At 39.2% G+C, this 21,734-nt stretch overlaps 2 protein-coding genes across 2 annotated transcripts in view; one reads left to right on the forward strand and one right to left on the reverse strand.

Annotated features, from left to right (window-relative positions):
- The first annotated feature begins 3,373 nt into the window (after positions 1-3,373).
- Positions 3,374-17,909, forward strand: LOC139126503 (uncharacterized). Its single transcript, XM_070692559.1, has 6 exons — positions 3,374-3,548; positions 3,970-4,165; positions 5,049-5,206; positions 9,209-9,484; positions 9,873-9,953; positions 13,328-17,909. The coding sequence occupies exons 4-6, from the start codon at positions 9,304-9,306 to the stop codon at positions 13,486-13,488; spliced, it is 423 nt and encodes a 140-aa protein (XP_070548660.1). The 5' UTR covers positions 3,374-3,548; positions 3,970-4,165; positions 5,049-5,206; positions 9,209-9,303; the 3' UTR covers positions 13,489-17,909.
- The window catches only part of LOC139126502 (allatostatin-A receptor-like), a 31,309-nt gene continuing 25,495 nt past the window's right edge, over positions 15,921-21,734 (reverse strand). Inside the window, exon 2 of the mRNA XM_070692556.1 lies at positions 15,921-20,899. Within this exon, the coding sequence (XP_070548657.1) occupies positions 19,567-20,892 (1,326 nt within the window). The 5' untranslated portion in view covers positions 20,893-20,899 and the 3' untranslated portion in view covers positions 15,921-19,566. The remainder of the gene's footprint in view (positions 20,900-21,734) is intronic.

The following is a 21,734-nucleotide window of genomic DNA, read 5'->3' on the forward strand; positions in this document are numbered from 1 at the left end:
AATTTCAGTAAATTTACCTAACCTAGATGAAATTTTGTCTATAGGCTGAAATTTCGCCGAAGTTTGACAAAATTACATCGATTTTTCAGGTTCATATGCGACATTTTTGAGTTTTGAGTGCAGACAGAAATAAGTTTTGAGGCAACATGGCTGCGACCCCATGTTGACCCCTAGCCCTGCGTACGATGCTATGTGCTACAGCTAACACACAGCATCGTACGCAGGGCTAGGGCCAGCGAGAGAGTTGCCGACATCGACGGTTATTTACGAGAAGTGAATAAAAGACTGTCATTTTTGGAAGCGATCGAGTAGCTGAGGTAGGCTGGGATACGACTTGGGCCCAAGAACGCTGAATTTCGGCAGTAATTTGGCTTTTTACGTCAAGTCCCAAAATGGATTTGAAGTCACCGACCCAACGTACGGGTCTTTGCAGGGCTGTGGTGAGCGGGGCGGTTAGCTGTAGCGGAACACACAGCATCGTACGCAGGGCTAGTTGACCCCCAGTGAAAATGTGTTCGCGATCAAATCTTCCTATATTTTTTTCAGAATTTTCAACAAAATCATTGCTTCTTACATCTTTTGTAAAATATAAAATACTAAAATAAACTGCGATGTGCCATGTCTCCAGATTTCTAAAATATCGTTCGTTGACCGTTCGACGCAAACTTGTGACGCAGTTGAAATTCAATACTGACCGCCAAATAATCTTAATGAGACGAGATCAGTCTAGACATCCTCCAAATTATCCAACCATTCGCATTGGAGTTCAGCTCGCTTAGAGTATCATAACATTTTTCGGCCTTCTTTAGATCGACCCTAATATCTCCCATTTAGGAAATAAATACACAAGCTACCTCGACAAAACTTCGTGCACCATCCAAGACCAAACGCACTACAAATCTGTCTTGACGTCATCATCTCCTTACATGGTAATCGGCATACCGTATTTTTTAGCAAAGGGGACACAGAATACGTCGGAGTATTCAGTTTCAAAACGTATTACATTGTGTGATGTTGTCAAAAAAAAGTCATGTTACTGCAGTGGTATAAATTACAAAACACAAAAGTTCAAATCAGTTTATTTTGGACTGGCTTTACCCAACATTTCATATTGTTTCTTATGCCAGATTTGACCACGTGCTTACTGGCGACCCCTTTTCATGCAAATTTTGTGTCAAATGATGTGTTCCCCTGGAAAAAACAAACGTACGATTTCTAAATGAAGGAGGCGAAATTTGCCCTCAAGACTCGAAACCACCCCTTACGGGGTGTACCTAGCTATTTTTAACGAGCTTCTCGAATCTGCAGCTCTATTTCGAAATGATGGTCTGGTTTTCTCAGCTCAAGGATAAGTGTTCTCCATCGCTGTGGGCATTACTATTCTCAACCGGGGGTACAGTTTCCAGTCGTAATGTTTTTCATTGTGTCCGGGATATAAAACCTTTCCTTTTCAAACTTTCTCTTTGATTAACACTAATCCACATCTTGTCAGTGATTAAACATGTTTCAAGTTTAAATGTTAAATTCTGGTCTCGAGCCCTCCTGTTCGACCAAACCGAAATTACCCCTCCCACTTTGGCTCGTCCAGTGGGTGTAGCAAGGGTCGTGCCATCGCCTAGGAAACGGAGGGTGCATTAATTGTTGCATTTCGATGCACATTTTGATTATATTCAGAAGATTTTGTGGCAAAAACTCAGATAGAGAAGCATTTATATTCACATCTCACTTATTCAAGACTGGCTGAGAGCAGCACTTCCATTCAGTTAACATCATTACGCCATTTATTATGCCAAGAAAGATGAAGCCAATACATTTTGCCCTCCCTGGTCTCAGCCAGAAATGGTTATACCTTACAGTTTTTTCCCACGGAATGAAAACAAATGTACTTGGGCTGAGGCCCAAGTACAATAATTTAATTCTTAGAAGAAATGCACTACACATACGTCTCAGTGCCTTAACACAAAAAACAAACAAAAGACAAAAACAAAAATCCATTACAAGAGTCACAAGTGGAAAAAGTCCAAAAATCCAAAAGTAAATGAAAAAAAGTAAAAATTCAATAAAACGCATTAAAAAGCAGGCAAGCAAGCAAAATGACCCGTACAAGACTCGTACGGCATTAAAAATTCACCATGTGGAAAAGGTCAGCAAAAATGCAAAAATGTTAAAAAAAAAGTCGCAGAAACGAATAAAAAACAGTTCCAGATAAAAAAATGACTGATCATCCCTAGCATGAATAATACTGGCTAAAAAGGTAAGCCTTTAAACTACGTTTAAAACAGTCAACACATGTAGCATTGCGGATCTCGGCCGGCAGAGAATTCCACAGAGACGGTGCAGAAACAGAGAAAGCCTTCTGACCATAAGACTTATTAAATTTCCCATAAGGTGGCACTAATCGCAGAGAATCGGCAGATCTAAGATCTCTAGCAGGGGTGTAGAGCTCAACCAGGTCAATCAAATATAGTGGTGCAACACGATGAATAACTTTATAAACAGTCAGCATGATTTTAAACTTGATGCGTGCCTCAACAGGTAGCCAGTGTAGATCGATTAGTACAGGTGTGATATGGTCGAATTTACGGGTTCGAGAAATAAGGCGGGCAGCAGCATTTTGAAGTGATTGAAGGCGTTGAAGTTGAATCTTGTTGATGCCGTATAAAAGACCGTTGCAGTAATCTAGACGAGAGGTGATAAACGCGTGAACCATTTTTTCCGTTGTGGACTTGTCCAACAGCTGACGGATCTTGCCAATCCTAGACAGAGCATAAAAACCATTTCTGCAGATATGACTAATTTGGTCGCACATAGAGCCAGACTGATCAAGGGTAACGCCAAGATTACGAACGGTAGCAGATGGAGCAATATCAAACTCGCCAATCCTTAGGCTTGGAAGTTTCACTACATCAGATCTCAGTCCGGACGAAAATTGAACAACCTCCGTCTTGTCATCATTAAGAATTAACATATTTGATTTAATCCAGGCGCGAATGTCATCGACACATACTTCAATAGACCCTTGGACTTCATCTGGTTTATTGCAAACAACATAAATTTGTGTATCATCTGCGTATAACATGTGGTTGAGACCATGCTGTACAATGATATCTTCCAGTGGTGCCGTATAGAGGGTGAAAAGAATGGGACCCAAAACAGAGCCCTGGGGAACGCCACTTTTCATATGTGTACTGGATGATGTTGCAGATCATATTTGATCATAGTCAACATTGAATATCTTCGTTGCCTCCTGCACTATTTCATCGTGTGTGACGACGCATTAACATCAATTAACGTCCTCATGGTTATTAAACGGCAACTGTCAACTATGGTACAAAGAATTGTTCCTACCTATATCATGGAAGTGGAATATTACTTTTTCCTACCTATCACATCACGAAAGTGGAATATCCAGTGATAGTTAACTCCTTAAGCAACGGGTCCCTCTGCCTCGTTGGAGAGTAAACCGAAGAAAGAGAGACATGGATGTCTTAGAAGCTGCTGTGATATTTCTGTTCATCAACATCGGAGTGAATGCTATCGTAATTGAGGTATGTATGTGACGGTATGTTTAAATACTGCCATACATAATGTATGTTGCAAAGATGCGAAGACAGCATAGTTCTGATCGTATTGCGATTATCTTACTCAAAGCGTTTCACTCAGAAAGCATCGTCCCGGCCCGCACGGCTCGTATAGGTAGGCGTACAATACCCCCCCCCCCCCAAGTTGTTTCGAGGGATGGTCTCTGCCTAAAGAAACACCCTCTCTGTCAAGTTGCAAAAAGTATCATCAATGTGTTCAACCTGGTTCAATTACTATATTCCACACAGTCACCGACTTGAACCAAGTCTTATGTAGGTTTCTGCAAAATGGCAACGTCACGGTATCCAAAGACACAAACAATGGCATACACTAAGAAAGATTGTTCATGTTTGGTGAAATTTCTCTACTCTGTTTTTAACAAATTAGGAAGTGGTCAAACGTGACATTGGCGTTGATGAGAGTGATATGTGTGAAAGGTTCATGGGGGCCAACTATCCCTACATATGCAGCAGCGATAGCATCTGTTTGCTTTGCCCTGACAAAGCCGTTGGTGACGGCAAGTGTCAGGTGTGCAACGGCAATAAGGACTGCCCTGGTGGAGAAGACGAACGCGGCTGTGCAGGTAAAGTACGGAATACATACTAACACGGATCTTCGCCGAGAAATGATCTATTCGTAAGCTTCATGGACCGACAACAAATTTGCACAATATTACCTCTGGTACCACGCTTCTCCTTGTTCGCAGACCACTCTTTCGACTTGGATATCTCAAAAAAATGACATCGCATTCTCAGTTGCAATACAATTCTCCGAGCCTCTCCACTGATCACTGACAATACCGAAGCCAATTGATTGTAAGCTATGCATCTTTCATAAGAAGGACCGACGATTATTCACGTTTTCCAAATTTGGCTTCAAACAGCAAAATATAATGTTTTGCGATCATTTAAAAAAAAACCAACTGCCATAATATAAACAGTTTTTTACTTTGCGAGACATCCGCTATGTCTTTAATGAAGTTTTTTATGATTAGATACTACTTTAACACTATACAAAACACTGACAGACGTTATTATCGTTTTTTGACTATGAGATCAGAACCGAAGGGAACATATGATAGATTCGTTAAAACCTTGCGTGATTGACCCTTGTATTGGTGTTTTTTCTTTTGGCGGTATTTGAATTCAAAGCTTTAATGCATACAATGTCATTCACTTCAGACATCCTTTATCATATCGTCATGGACGTAGCTGAGGAGATTTTGATCCAGAAATGCTGACGATGGGGAAGAAGCTATACCGCCATTTATTGATAAAGTCACAAACGACATAGACAGAAACTGAGGCCTTGTAACATTTGTATGTACTGCTAGCTCATCAGCTAACGTTTTCGCCATCAGTTGTGGCAGTATTATTTACAGATGTTGTAAAATTATATATTCTATTTCAGAGGAAATTTACATGTATGTCAGTGATACAATGATTTGCATTTGATGTATATTCTAGTTCGAACGAAACCTTACAAGGGCGTAACCTGTTCAAACCCGGACTACCCTTACAGCTGTGCCACCCCTGAACCACCGGAGGTACCAAGTGTCTATCCAAGCAACAAATCTGTGATGCTTTGTGGGATTGCTCCGACGAAAGTGATGAAAATGGATGCGGTGAGTTAGTTGCTTGAACGATGATTCGTCATTCATGAATATTTATCATTTACGATGACTCTAAAAAAGTGATGGGAATGCGATCGGTAACCTAGCTTTCCTCTTGGCTAAACCAGTGCTATATTAATATGACAAAGCCTAATAATTTTAAATCGTAAACTTACAAACATTGTTGAGATTTCCCATCATCATTAATCTGTTGAACGAGTCATCTAGCTCGTGAAATGTATTAGCGGGGCTATAAGAGAGAGCGCAAAATCGAGTTCCGAACATTTGTTTGCCAGACATAAAATCAGATTATCAGATCACAAAGAAGAAATAGAACACAGATTGATGAGGTCATCATGTGAATTGTACTCACTATGAATGTATCACTTTACTTTTCCCGCCAAACCTTGAAATTGACTTAGATCGATTATGAGTCATTTGGGAACCACGTCAAAAGATCGATGTCGGAAAAAGATGTTAATTCTTTAAGTTTGAAGATAGGGGAATGAACCCAAAAAGTTTTCTATCCTACAGAAACAATATAACGGTATTCAACATTAATTTGATTAAGAATTCTATAAAATGGCGTAGTAATTACATGTATCAGGCTTTTCATTACAAGTTGGCAGCCAAAGAAATTGCACGACTTGCGATGTCATTTCTTCGGCAGTAAAATCTAAAAGTAGCAAATAAATAATGAATGAAATAAAACAACATTGACTTCTGACTGTTAGTCCACTAATACCTTTTACAGAAATGTAAGGTTTTACAAATTACCCAAATCCGGTTCGCGTTGCGGCGATGGATACACACAGCCTGCTGGAAAGTTTTATGTATACTGGTTTGTGTTTTCATATGTGGGTCTAATACTTTCTGGCCAATGAGACTCTCGTACACAAAAAATCGCTATACTTAACCAATCATATAAAACGTTTCATTGCGTCATTGAAAATGGTTTGACCTTTGCTCAGACAATTAGAGAGAAGACTAGCAATGTGGCAAGCCGTTTTTTTTTACGGTCGTCTTAATAAACTATTGCCTTTACATTAAAATGAGCATCACAGGAGTAAGACTTTTGGAAGATTTGTGATTGGTTGATAATTGCACAAGATTATGCAAAAAGTAAAACGAGATGGCATCGTGCTGCCTGTCGCGTAGCAACCGAGAAACACTGTTTCACGCAAATCAAAACATAACACGCCAGCAGTTTCATAAACACTTCCTCCTATAACGAACTGATAAAAGACGATATGACTGACCTCAAGCTATTAAGTAAAATCTGGCAGTATAGATAAAAGACTTTCAAATTTGGTTCAAACACACTCATTATGTATTCATAAAAATGTGAGAAGAATTTTTTAAACGGTAAAACTTACCTCCCCGAAGCTCAAAACTTCCCCGTTTTAGCTAGCTCACCAATTCCTCTGAGCATCATTCGACAGCAACAAGAACTTTGCCGAACATACTTTCACTGAAAAATTGGCGATAACCCGGAAACTACCGAAAGGTGCATGGTCGAAACTCTCCGGAAAAGAGAGTCCAGAGCTACCTTAGACGAGGCGTACATGGAGGGGTTACGTAACAGCTTCACACCTTGAACAATACCCGTTGCTAGTCTGTCTTTCTATTTGTCAGTGATCTTTGGTAGAGTTCGCATACTAGCAGCAATCGATTGCGCTGTATGAGCCACGAGCCACGAGCTATCTTTGTCTGATTTTGGCTTGAGAAGGAATTCTCGGGAAGAAAGGTAGCTAACTGTAAGAATAATTTTAGGCTATCAAGGATAGCTGTATTGATGAGTATGTAACTAAAAAGAAAACATGACGCGCAGGTTCTGAAGTGCGCGCGAGATGACCAGAAACAATTTTTTGGGCCCAAAAGCGTAGGGATTCTTAACGCCTGCTGAAACTTCAAGTCAACCGCTTTGACAGTCTGAACAGAATAAGCTTTTATGAATTTACGGTGTCTGTACGACATAATTTGTTTCGCGATCAGCAACAACGAGTTAACAAGAAGTTTTCAAAATTCAGATCGTGTCAATACTATTCATTGATCGTGTCAATGTAAAGCTACGTTGTGACGCGGTCCCTCTATCACACAGCGACATTGAGTCTGAATAAGTGGTAGATTTTTGCACGGTTGTCCATGAAGGGGGGTGCAGAACTAAAATAACCGATATTTTTGGTGATTTTGATGATTAATTGTCAGCTCACTTTTGGTGTATGTATATATACCAAGGACAGCTTATATGATAAGTCGGTGGCGTCTGTCTGCTTGTCCGGCTGTCTGTATGTCTGTATGTCTGTCTGCTGTATGTATGTATGTATGTATGTATGTATGTATGTATGTATGTATCTATCTATGTATGTATGTATGTATGTATGTATGTATGTATGTATCTATGTATGTATGTATGTATGTATGTATGTATCTATCTATGTATCTATGAATGTATGTATGTATGTATGTATGTATGTATGTATGTATGTATGTATGTATGTATGTATGTATGTATGTATGTATGTATGTGAGTATGTATGTAAGTATGTATGTAAAGTATGTGTGAGTAGATGTATGTCCATCCACATCGAAAACTACAACTTGGTAAGGTGTACAGGTGCAGCAAGGCGTTGAGATGTGAATTTGTTCAAATGAATATGTCAGTGTCAAAAATATGCAAACGAGGTAAAAAGGGAAATCTAGCAAATTGCTAAAGCTTTGTAACCACAGGCTAGATTAGGTTGAAACTTGGTATGACGCAGGTTCTTAATAATGACTTTAGTTAGATCTGTTCAAATTGTGGTGAAATTTTTCATAGGTGTATTAATTTTTTGGTATTTTTCCCGTTTGGTAAACCAATCACCTACACTGAAACTACTCGTTAAATTGCTTCAAACTTGATATGCATGATCCTTGGGTTGCCCTCCGTTAGATTTCTTCTAATGGTTGTGAAATTTTCATATTCGTATTTTTTGGGGCAATTTTCCCATTGTTGGTCATAAAATCATTTTCTCCCAAAGTTTTTGTTGGATTGCTTTGAAACTTTATATTCTTAACTGTTGGGTTGACTTCTATCGGATGGGCAAAATTTTGGTGAAATTTTTAGAATTGTATTTTTGGGGCAATTTTTCCCATTTTTGGTCAAAAAATCATTCTCTCTGAAATTGCTCCTCTGATTGCTTTTGAACTTGGTTTGCATGTTCCAAGGGGTAACATTAGTTAGGTATATTTACTCTGGCCTGCAACATCGAACCAAATGCGAGCCAAGTATCATTGACGCTATGTTTTACTTTTTAATTTTGCCGTTCCTACAAATTCTTTGATCGGCAAGCTCTGGTAAACTCAGAGGTGGTTTTTACCAGATACATTGTCGGATTGTTGAATATTGTTCCTCGGACACTGATCATGCAAAACATGAAATAAAAATATCATCGTTCAATGTCATTTTCAAACAGTCTTATTTAGTGCAAACAAAACATCTCTCAGACTTCATATCTCAAAATTTTCGATGCAAAAGGGGCACATCTCGTTTTCTCCGCCTCGGCCTCTTGCGCATTCTCCCCCATACTTTCAAATTCTCCCCCGAGAGATATCCTAGTGTAAACCCTGAGTATACGCATTTTCACTCCTTTTCCGACAACGTCGATAGAAAGCCTTTGATACTTTGATATTGTCTTATGTTGAAATAGACAGCTTCATTTGAATATATAATGTTGTCTACCACCTACCCTGAGTATGTTTAAGTATGATTGGAAGTATCACAGTAAGGAAATAATGGGAACCTCCGATCAATATTCAACAATTAAGTTCTATGGGTGGGAGGGGGTGGGGTTGTGCAAAACTTCAAGAATTGAGTTTTTATCAGACATTGAACTTTTGATGTCGCCCCTACGGATGATAATTTGTGGAAATTGATTATTGTATCGACACGCAAACAAAGCAACAAGACCATTTAACCCTCCAGGGTTAGTTTTAATAGTGTAGTGTCTACTCAGCAATTCATTTATCTCGTAGATTACAGTGAGCACTACGGTACAGCTAACAATCGGTGCCCGGTGCCGTCCCAGAAGAAACTCGGAGGGAGGGGCGTTGCCAAATTCAACGCCCAGATGTTGGAAGCTCACAACTACTTCCGTTGCCTGCACGACTCGGATGCGATGACGCTAAGCGCGAAGATGAAGAAGCAGGCCAAGACTGCCGTTGATACGAGCGCCGCCACAGGCGGTTTGAAGCATTCCTTCAAAGGAGAGAATTTGGCACTCATACAGATACCCATCTCTGACGCAACAGGTAGAATATTTATTGCCATTAACTTATTTGAAGATTGTAATCATTGTAAATATATCAACCCTAAAGGCAGTATCTCCTTTGAGATAATTTTGGATGGCTGTGCATTCCATATTTCCTGAGTACAAATGCACGTATTTCGATAAATATAATTGTTATTTAGTACACCCTGAAGAAATACTTCGGCTTTTTTATGTGCTTCTGCAACCATTTTAATGTCCAAAGCGTGACTACCTTTATTATTAATTTTCATCGACTGATCAGATAAGTTTTGAAAAGGTCATCTTTCCGACTCATATCTATATAATTCTCTGCAATACTTTCTGTCGATGTTTCACGAATACAATCGCTTGAAACATTGATAATCCTTCTTTTCAATTCTTGTTGACAGGGTTCGGCATTACCAAAATGTGGTATGACGAAATCAAGGACTATAACTACGATGATTTCAAGAAAAGCACTGGTGTCGTTGGTGAGTTATCTTTACGTCTCCCTTATGAAAGGGATGTTTTGTAACACACATGTATATGAGTCAGTTGACGCGATTATGAGCCTGTGTGCATGTTAGTATGTAAAGACAACGAAAGGAAATTGGGATTAACATGACGACGTGGATGTGTGTGTGTTCTCTTCAGTTCAATTATAATTTTGTCTGGTAGGAGACACAACATCTCTTGAAAACCTTAAAGGTATTATGCACATCGGCGACTGAGATATTCGGACTCTCAAACCTTTACAATATTATTTTCGTCTTCCACTTATGGGAGCTCGTTTTGAGCTTATAGATTGAGTAAATACACTATTCGGCGGCTTAAATTTGTGATGATCGAGAATTTTATCCCCAAACCTCCAAGATAACACACGGGTGGCAGCCATCGGGTAACCATTCCGAAATTTGCAATGTGACGTCTAATTTTCATTTTCTCACATTAAAGGAGCATGGTAAAAAAGTAAACTTGCGCAAATTGTGAGTAGAAGTCTATTTCATTGACCTTAATATTATCCTGTAATCACTGATAATCACTCCTGCTGCTTAAAAGCTGCCTTTTAAACGATATGCGACGACTTATCAGAAATCCAAACGGTCTGTCGAAATATCGACATTAGTTGCAGTGTCATTCAAGTGTAAGAATAAGAATAAGTATCAGTTTTTTAGTCCAAATGTGTTAAAAATAATCCATGGAGGATATGCATTTTCTGAAAAGACAAATAGCTCACAAACGAAGACGTAAAAAAGATTATTAAATCAGTTGCAATGGAAATGATCTACACCTTGACAAGTCATTCGAGTCAGGGCTTAAATTCTGCAATAACACTTTGAGATGCAGAATACTGGGCCCAAGCCAAGCTAAGCTGAAAGACAAATGAAAATTACCTGAGCGGATATGTTTGTATATTTTCATTGTGAACGACACTCTCAAAAAAGCTCTCATACCTAGCTAAGGCAGTACACACCTCCGACTCGAATGTGACTTTTGCTAGAACTTTCCTCAGTGAAACTTTCAGCCATTATTTTACCAAATCAAGAATGAAAATCAGGTGTCACCGTGCAAAGTTTGGAAATAGAGGGAAAAAAAAATTAGCTAAGGCCAAAAAAAAAAAAGAAATGTTTCTGGTCAGGCCTTTCTTTAAAAAATGGTGCGGCGACGCGGCTTTTTTTTTTTTTCCTCCTCCTCAAGGGAGGGAGCAGGGTCAGTTAAAGCGCCAAAGCTTAGCGGCTATTTGCATAATCATTTGCATATCATTAATTTATATTTGCATATGGATGTAAGCTTGCACATGCATCCACACATACATGTACACTCACAACAAAATGCAATGGTAACACACAAGTGTGCAGTTTGAACATCATGGAAACTCTTTATTACACTTAAATAAATCATCACAGTATTGTAATTACAATTGCAATTAAAACAGAAGATTCAGATTGAAACTTTGAGAGCAAGAAATGGTTCGTCTGATTGGAGTTTCATTAATACATAGGCCTATATTGCTAATAAAATTGTCAAAACTTGCCAACAAAGAGGAAAATTCACAAATTTAAGCTTTACACAATTCAAATGCAATTGAGTTTCATATCATTTTTGAACGACAAACACCGCGAATAATTTTTCATCACGGGGATAGATTTCAACCAGCGGCCCCCCCCCCCCCCCCCCCCGCATAACTTCTACTTCCACTGAACATCGTCGTTCGATTCTTGATTTTAAAAATACCACCAAGATGATCACAAGACATGAACTAAGTACAACTAGAATCCCTCGAAAATCAGGTGTAAAATCTTTCAGAGAACGTGTCAGAGTCTGCAGAGTGGAACCACACGCGACGCCCAGGATCAATGTCAACACGTTATAATTCTTGACCGCGGACATCCGGGAACTTGCGGATTTTTACGTCATTTTTGCGTCACACTGCCGTGAGAACAAAATATGAAGTGTGGATTTTTCAACATTTACAACAGTATTCAAAGTTTCAACATTATGTCAATGATAAACACTAAGTTCTGTACTTTGTCACATAATTTCTGCATTGTTCACTGTCCTGTATAGTCAAATCCCATTTCACCTCACTCGCGTGCTTGAGGTGAAAGTGACGTCACTCCGCGGTCAAGAATAAACCTGTCGACCAACATGGCCGCCGCCATATTGAAATTTATGCAATGTGAACTCGATCGCGATCGTGATCGTACTCAGACAAAACTCATCATTGTACAATCATAATCAACCTCACCAGTCAACTCTTGTTTCTTTTGCGGTCCATTTCGTTGATCAAAGCATGGGAATGTGATCAAAGGCCCTGCTAGTGCTACACCGCTACCTCTGTGAACACTTGTCCGCGATGTATAGGTGTCTTTGTTGGTCGTAGTAGTCGTTCTGGAATGAAAATTTGTGAACAACCCAGCCGATTCTTCTATTGTTTTAACGTTCCTCTCAACACTCCCGGACAACTTATCTGATGCATACCATACTTCACACCTTCCACTCTTTCGCCAGGTTAAAAGTTGCAGTGAGCGCTTATGTGTAGACAATGAATGCATCAGCTGGTAGCTACGCAGAGCGTGTGAACTAAAGGATGGCGGGAATATTTTAAAGCGTAGCGGGGAGAATCAAAGCGTAGGGGGGGGGGGGGAGGCGAAAGCGTAGCGGGACCGCTATGGCCTGGGGATAACACTGAGTTTTGTAGTTTTATCAATATAGTAACATTTAAACTGTTCATGCAGTCACTGATCATGTGCCCCAAAGAATTTTCTTTCTCTTCAGCCGTTTTGGTTTGCCACAGCCGCCGGCCTCAAACCAGGAAAAAAAAGGGTGACGCGCTGTTGTTCAAGTGACGCGCGCGCTGACCAGAAACATTTCATTTTTTTTTTTTTTGGGCCTAACAATCATATTTACCGATACTAGAAATTCAAATGGGCGCCATCCCTGAACTCTGCGGGAGAAATAATTATTTTAAAAAAACACACTTTTAAAAAATTAGACAATGAAAATGTTTCTTATTCCAAGAACTTTCAAATATCAGAAAGAATTGTATAAGTTTGGGAGTCCGAATATTTGTCCCCGAGGCACATCGTTCCTTATGAAGAAAGATACCCGGTGTTATAGCTGTGATATCGCAGCGGTGCTGTGGCATACCGATCCCGCTAGGGTCATCGTCTTAGAACCTGTGGCGATGACCTCAGTGTACCCAAGCACGATCGCAGCACCGCTGCAATATCACAGCTATATGGAGGTGTGCAAATGTCCTTAAATATGTGTGACTTGTGTGAGTGCCACCCTAGTTAAGCCATCCTTTACTTATGTCACACCACTAACATTGGTTATTTTCTGGAAAATAAAAATAAAACAGGTCACTTCACTCAGGTAGTATGGGCCGACAGTTCGAAACTTGGTTGTGCCAGTACCGTCGATATCAAGGGGAACACACAAATAGCCTGCGAGTATGATCCACCCGGTAACTACGCCACCGTGGAAGATCACGTGGATAACGTAAACCGACCAATTTCCTAGGTGTGTTCATGAGGACCATTGGCTCTTTGAACTACGAAAAGGAAACAGAGAAAGGACAGTATACTACAAATAATGCTTTGTGAACATAATCTATGGTCTGACAGCATATAAGCTTATACTCAACTAAGTTAAAAAAGCAATTTTTCTTGGGCGTTCGCATAATTTTTTGCAGACTTCTACGTAACGATGCGGTTTGTTTGGCGTAAAGTTCTTCGTCATTGAACAATGACTTCACTAAACACGATTGGAACTAATTTGGGATAACTGGATGGTGAAGTAATGTAGATTTAATCTGCAAATGTAATCTCATCTGCTTTCCTTCTTATATTACACACTTGTTTTTATGAGTTATTTGCAATATTGCAACATTCAGCTGCACGGCACCTAACAGTTTTGAGAAATTTGAAAAATATGAAGATCCGATTATCCCAAATTAGTTCCAATCGTGTTACTATAAGATTTGTCATTCTCATTCCACTATACATCGGAAGAAATTACAGTTTAAACGAACATCAGAGATTGACGTCATAACAATAACGTAATAATGTAATCTGGCATATATGACAAAACCTCCGGTGTATTCTCATCATCAGGGCAATTATTAGTTCATGCAAGACTTTTTTCTGAATATTATTTTTCATAAGATTCGTGATGTATAGATAAGTTGTTCAAAGGGTAATATTTATGATGCTTCCAGGCGACAGTGACGTTCTCATAATTAATAGGCATATTCGTTGCTACAGTCTATCACTGGCATCAAAAAGTAATTTATAATAATTTCCAGTGAGCAATCGATTATCCGAACACCTGAGAGCGCAAATAGTAGTTCGGATACTCAATCTTGAGAAGGCGGGGTCAAAATGAGATCAAGTCTCTGCTGGCGCTCAGTCACACACATAACATGCATTGATGCAATCAATCACACATAAAATGCTTGTAGCTGTGTTCTTATATAATATTCTCTTTCTCCAATACATTTTAGGAAATAGGGGTTACAATACTTTGTATTTCTTTGTTTAAACATCACTGGAGATTAACACAGGCAAAGTCACCCAGTAATTAAACGAAAAAGATAGGAAGAATGAAATAAAAGGTTCACTGCAAGAGATCATCACGCTGTATCAACAAGGCTAAACAATAATATGTTTCCGCTAAATTAGGTGATGTTAATAGGAGGAATTTTTTGAAGTTTTCTTTTTGTCGGCTGAGACAAGTAAATGTGGTAAAATTTTAAAAACAGTATGTTTGAATTTTTTGAAAATGTAACAAAATGTCTAGGGTTGGCCGATTTTTAAGGATAGGTCGGGTTACGCTGAAACACACTTTTTGTTTAGCCTTATGTGTTGACGTTTACTCGAACGGTAGCAAGTGTCTCGATATATGAATGGCGGGAATGCTAGTGTTCAATATATAACTGCTTGGTCGTCTTCTGGTGAAATGAAAATATAGATTTCTGCTTGCTGGGCTACTGGTGTCTCTTGGATGGCTTTCTTCTGCAAAGTACGACGGAGTACTAGCTGAGTGGGGGCACGATCTGGCTGCGGTTCTACATAACACATGTCAACCATCGCCATGACAGCTCGGTCGTTCGCTGAGTAATGAGACTTCAACGTTCACCAGGATCGTTGTTTTCCGTCCATCATCACCGATGATAAGTTTTCTTTTTCTATTTCGGTTGACAAGTTTTCATATGGTTTCAGCAATCAAGTCTGACTAAGGCTGTGCATATTGTGAACATGCATGGAGTAATCTTGTTTGTGTTTTTTTCAGATCATGTTACTTGTACTCTGAGACCCTGTCCACTTCTCTGATTCCGCCGCTGGCTGCGCTGTTCATTACTCTATTCGGGCATTTTATCCATTAACTGTTTTGATCTCCTTCGACAAATAATGCGGTATTTTCAAATCTATACATTTTACTCTACTTAATTTAAAAACCGGAAATCGTAGTAACTGATGAAACTATATCTTGAAGGCAGTGGATCATCCCCAGTTTTGTGCATCATATTCCGTGATGTCGATGGAAGCTTCAGGGTCGTTTCTATATGTACGTTTGACTAAAGCGAGAGTGGTATAAAAGATTGTTCTCTCTGTCTGTCTGTCTGTCTGTCTTCTCTCTCTCTCTCTCTCTCTCTCTCTCTCTCTCTCTCTCTCTCTCTCTCTCTCTCTCTCTCTCTCTCTCTCTCTCTCTCTCTGACAAATATTTTCTATATATGCTCAATTCAGGCGTCACATAAATTATATAAAACTACCATTGTAACATTATATTTCTGATCTTTTGCTCGTGCATGTATATCGTGCAACCAACTCTCGATTACTTGTTGCGTTTAAATAGTATGATGAAGGACAAATCTACTGGCAGGAACGATAATGACTGATTTCCCTGGATGTTCTTGTGACGAAAATAACAAAATGCTGGAAGACAACATGTTTGGGTTCTTGGAAATGTTTATTGAGTTTCGGTCTTTTTTTTAATTGTGATTGTGAAAACAAGTAAAATGCAATAGTAGACAATTATAATGCCTGTGTAACATACACTTTGTTTAATATAAGTGTGTTCTTGTATCTCTTGTCGCTATTGTCATATTTTCATACATCTATTTTTTTACTTCAGCCTTTCTTGAAATGAACATGGGGTACCAAAGGATTATGGTCCATTTTAAAGAGTTGTAAATTGTGTAATGGTCCGAGAAAGAGTATTTTTAATTATATGTTACTTTTTGAGACCCTTGGACGATCAGCGTAATACAAAGAGAGAAATGGAGTAAAGAAAATGATGTCAATTAAAATCATCAACAAAAGCAAATATGCCATACAAAATGTGAACTACCACGCTTTAATCTAGGATAAATATGCAGACATACAATATGATATCTATTGACAGATTCCATTACGTGTCTCTACACGGCCTGAGAATGTACAGCTAACGTCACGAGCTTGTTTCAGACCTGCCAATACTTGACTGTAGACAATCATGGATTTTTCTACTGTGCCTGTTGCGTTGACAATATTAATAATAGGTCGTAAACACGACTGTAAAGACAGAGCTGTATCAGAGGATGAAATTTAAGGTCTGTAAGAGATTCTGTGAATTCGTAAGATTTCAAAGTTTTGATCCTTTTGCAGAAATATTAGACCGTTTTCTGACAATATATATATATATACAAAAGAGATAAAAAACTATGAGTCCCTGTGTGTCACTTCACTGTTCTAACACTGTGCTCTCTTTGCTGATAAACATACAATAACTTTGTAAAGGATAGAGCATAGCGTTAGTTGACTGGTACGGAGTGCTTCCCTTGCTGTGCAAAGCTGAAAGGAATGCCCTTTCCCAATGTCGATGCCGTCAGCTGCTTAAAAAACATCAACTTCGCCGATTGAGGGTTATGCATCATTGCTGTTTTCTATACAATTGAAAAACCAAGAATAAGTCCAAATTGTCAACTCACTACATTGTCACTAACATAAGCAGATGAAAGTATAATGTCTGCCTCTAAAGTCAAAAAGACGACAAAAGTGGATCTGAAAATGCAGCTCTGTCATTAAATATTTTCCTAAGGTGGTGTTACTTATACAACATTCAAAAGTCGTTTTGTTTACACAAAACAGCCAAGTTATTTATCTGTATTAGAAAGTTTTGTAAGTTAAAAAATCTCGTTAAATATTCTGATAGCCATCTTATGCAGAGGAGACTGTAAACCACCACAAACTGTTCATCTCATTACGGTGTGTAAAAGTTGTCAACATTCTTTGCGGGATGTATTTTTCATTGCAAAATAATGCGTTCTATCTAATGCCATTCATTCACCTTTCATTAACGGTTAGGTATTTCAAAATGCAATCTTCGTGCTATAAATCCCAGTGGCTTAATCACCCGTTGGGCAAAAAGGAAAAAGGATAGGGTTTATTTCTCACCCTTGACACTCACGCATGTCGGACTAACCGCACTTTAACGTCCTTTTCTCCTCTGTTTGAGAATATCATACGTATGCAATGAAGGTGCTCTAGGAAAAGTAGGATTTCACATCTGCTGTGGAATTATAGAAAGTGGTCTTATCCTGTCAACCATAGCTAGACCCTCTACCTGCAGAGACTGTGATGCAAGTCTTGCTGTTCAGTAAACGGATCATTTCCAGGTTCGAAAATAAAATGAATAAACCATATCATGTTAGCAAGAAACTTACGATGAGAGGCAAAGGTTTAATCAAAAAGTAAACCATACATAGCGCCTTGTAATATGTTCCTAAAGTTTTGCTCTTTTTTTTTTCAATTTCGATAAAAATGTTACTCAGACTTTGCTAAGCTTACCAAGATTGGCTTACGTCAAGTACAAAATGCGTATATATGATCAAAAGGTATGCTATTTATTACATGGATGCAAAGTTAGTTACGCATCTTTAGTAATAAATGATGTTTAATGTCTTACCATTTGTATAATGTATTATTGAGTGTATGTATGTATGTATGTATGTATGTATGTATGTATGTATGTATGTATGTATGTATGTATGTATGTATGTATGTATGTATGTATGTATGTATGTATGTATGTATGTATGTATGTATGTATGTACGTACGTACGTACGTATGTATGTATGTATGCATGTATGTATGTATGTATGTATGTATGTATATAAGTAAATATGTGTGATCTATTTACCTATGTATTTAGGTGTCTAAGTAGGTATTTATCTTGTTGGGCACATACGTATTGTATGTATTTACGTATCATTTGTGTGGCACAGGTTATTGTAACACGTTTTACGATGACTTTCGATGAAGATGTCATGAACATACACAGTAGATATTGAAACACATTTACTGCCATGGCTCTTTATGGAAGCATGAACTTATCAGGTACACATCCTTTTAATTACGCAATTGACTTTCAACGATGCAGCGCCCAGATGATAGGGTGGCTGCGACTGCAATTTGAGGAATTCCCTCGGATGCTTGCATGATGGAATGAAACGAACAATGTGAATCAGTTTCAGTGGCAAAGCCGAAACTTTTTGGGGTCTTATTACAGTTGTATATCCGCCTTTGACGTACCCCTGTCACAACAGGTTTATTTAAGTTCACCGTGTCGATTCCAACCATCTCACGATATTACAGAGTGAAATGTTGCAAATTCAAAAGTTTAAATTAGAATAAAAAACTTTTTAAAGTTGTCCTCGAAACCTACTCAGGGAAATTCAGGCAGCTGACATTATAGAGAATGATGAAAATGGTGGCACATCCGGTCGGAAACTCTTTCAACCAAAGTAATTACTTGAATGTTTTCTTTGACAGTTAATTACCTTCTACCTTCAATAGATTACTCGATAACGTTGTGGGGTCAAATCCAAAGGTAACCCCGGAATTAAAAAGACTAAATCTTTTCCAACGTTGGGTTCGGGGATTTCGCTAAAAGGAACTCTAAATATAAAGAAACTTACATCATTTCACAAATGACTTGAGTTTATGACATAATTTTTTGGAAAATCGGCAAATATAAGTAAAGGTATATGTACTAATTAGTGGAACTCCTCTTAAGGCAAGACAAACATTTACTTAAATCGAATAAATTTTGAGATACCACAGAAAAATTATAAACAAGAAGGTTGAAAAATTCAGTGACGATGGAGACATTTAAACTTTTTCACGAAGTAGAAAAAATTATGCAATTGGTTTTTTTTCCTCCAAAATGAGACGGCGTCTGTGATTTGGCTTCGGAGAACATCCTATATATTTTAATACAAAGAAAGTGATTGGCTAAAAAGTATCTCATGTTCTATTTGAAGAGAAGCCAATTTGATAACTTGAACTGGTGATCGAAAAATAAACTTACAATACTTCATATAAGGTGACAAGAAAAACATCTAGCTTTGGTTTGACTTAAGAGAGTGATCTGTCCATAGATTAGTATTTACTTGACAACAGCGGAAATATATCTTAATGTAAATTGAAGGGCGGAAAAGCAATAACGACTGTGTAACTGTTCGCGCGGTTATCCAGCGCCACCTATCATCCGGTGTACTCAACTAACTAATATTATATGTGCAATCTATAGCATTCAGTTCTATGACTGAAAAACTGTCATCGACGATTTGAGCTCTGTCTACGCTCACTTCCGTTCGCCAGACGATATCCTCGGTGCGAATGTCGACATGAGCCGTTTGGCTGACTGAAAGAGCCATTGGCGTGCCGAGTTGAACTTTTCAGAGACGGTTTGGAGGGTCGTGGCCGTGAGCTCATCCTTTTCACTGATCTCTTTCTGTAGCTGTCATCATTAGTGGTGGTCAGTGCCACGTTATCGCTGGAAGATTCGTTTTCCGGGTTGATTCGGTTGCCCTGGCAACTGAGAACCCGGATGAAAGCAGTTCTGAAAGTCTGACTGAAGACGTTGTATATGACTGGATTGACTGCCGCGTTGACGTACAGCAAGACACGGACAGTTTGCAAAACCAGAATATGTTTCTGGTATCCAGGGTTAAAAAGCATTAGGAGCGCCATCACTCGAAACGAGCCAACACATATCAGATACACTGTCACTGTCACACCGAGCATCCTGATGAGCTGCCTCTTGGCAGCGATAGAGTTCGAATTCCTGACTTGTGCCGCACGCACAAAACGATTGGCGTGTCGCAGTTTCAGTAACATGAGCACGTACAAAATCACAAGAACGGGCACAAAGCATAGGAACATAATTTCGTCGATTTTGCCGAATAGTACATAGTAGTAGCACACATCGGGCGAGTTTGAGGAATCATTGGTATAGCAATAACACTGGGTCAAAACATCGGGCGCCGTGCTGTTGTACGGAGAGGGCCACCGGAGGTGCCACTTTTGCACAGCAGGGAAGTAAGCGTGCGGCGTGGAGACAACGGCTGCCGCCACCCAAATTATCCCGGCGACGACCACCGCCTTCTTTCTGGTACGAATGGTACGGAATTTCAGGGGCCAGCAGATGGCCAGGTACCGCTCGATTGTAAGCGTCAGGATGATGAAACACGATACACTCGTCGCCATTCGCGGCCCGTACGAAAAGATTTTACATCCGGCAGCGCCAAGCAGTGTCCAATCGTCAATTAGGGGAACGTTGGGTATGACGTATCCCAAGAATTTCGGCGGAACCACCATTATTAGGAAAAGTAGGTCTGATGTGGCGAGATTAATCAGAAAGTAGTTCGTAACCGTGCGCATCTCTTTCACTCTCAAGATTACAAATATTGTCAGCACGTTGCCAAGGCACCCAATGATAAACACTATAGGCATAGCTATGGTCACAATGGCGGCTTCTTGTGAAGATACGAAGAGGTGATCAACTTCATCGATACCAACGGAATATACCGGGTTTCCATCAGATCCCATGTAGTAGTCATTGTACTCAGACCTGTACGATGAGCTGTTTCGAATGTCCATGGCTATTCTGTAAAAAAACGCAAACAATCACAATTAACGCTCAGGAATTCTTAGAGCGAAACAGGTTTGGGTACATAGCGTGATAGAAAGCAAGATTGGTCAGTTAGAGAGGGACTGCCTGACACCTGCGCACACACAACTACATCTAAAGAACAGTCATGTACTACGCTAAATGGAATTGATTAATATCTTGCTATTTTTTGGTTCATCAGTTTCATTGATTTAGGGAAAAAACTTCATGCCAAACGCAATTTTTCCGTACATTTCCCCAGTTCCACAGTCCCACGGAGGGACTTGTAATGTTGTAGTTTGCGAGCTGGTGGTGAAACCATGAACTTTACAAAACTTAGCAAGTCACTGGTGCCGGCTATTGGAGACTAAGGCTGGACTAGTAAATGTTTTGGCCTCTAGCCCGGGCGGCTAGTGACTCAATCATGATTTGCTCACCTCTGGTCTGTTTCTGACCATGAATCATGTGATTCAGACCCCAATAATAATGAGGAAGATGAGGGCTGTGATCTTTTTGAGATTGCAGGTAATATAGCTGGATGATTCATGATCATTCATTAACACTATCTGCAATCTAAGACCTGGACAAATGCTCAGGAAAGTTGCATTTAAAAGTTAGGTTGCACATCCAACTCCGTTTTATCGCGAATGTAGAGATATGTTAATTTCACATCTCGACAAATCAGATTGCTGTCCATACGTTGTAGCTATATTTTACATTACATGTAAAGCCCCACTAGCTGTATCTTTGAGCATTATTTTTTATGATTTTACTTTCAAGCTAAAATAAGTTTGTGAGAATATACTAACCAAGATGTGCGAACAAGATAAAG

The sequence above is a fragment of the Ptychodera flava genome, assembly GCF_041260155.1.
Source record: "Ptychodera flava strain L36383 chromosome 3 unlocalized genomic scaffold, AS_Pfla_20210202 Scaffold_27__1_contigs__length_13241970_pilon, whole genome shotgun sequence".
Classification (NCBI taxonomy): Eukaryota; Metazoa; Hemichordata; class Enteropneusta; family Ptychoderidae; genus Ptychodera; species Ptychodera flava.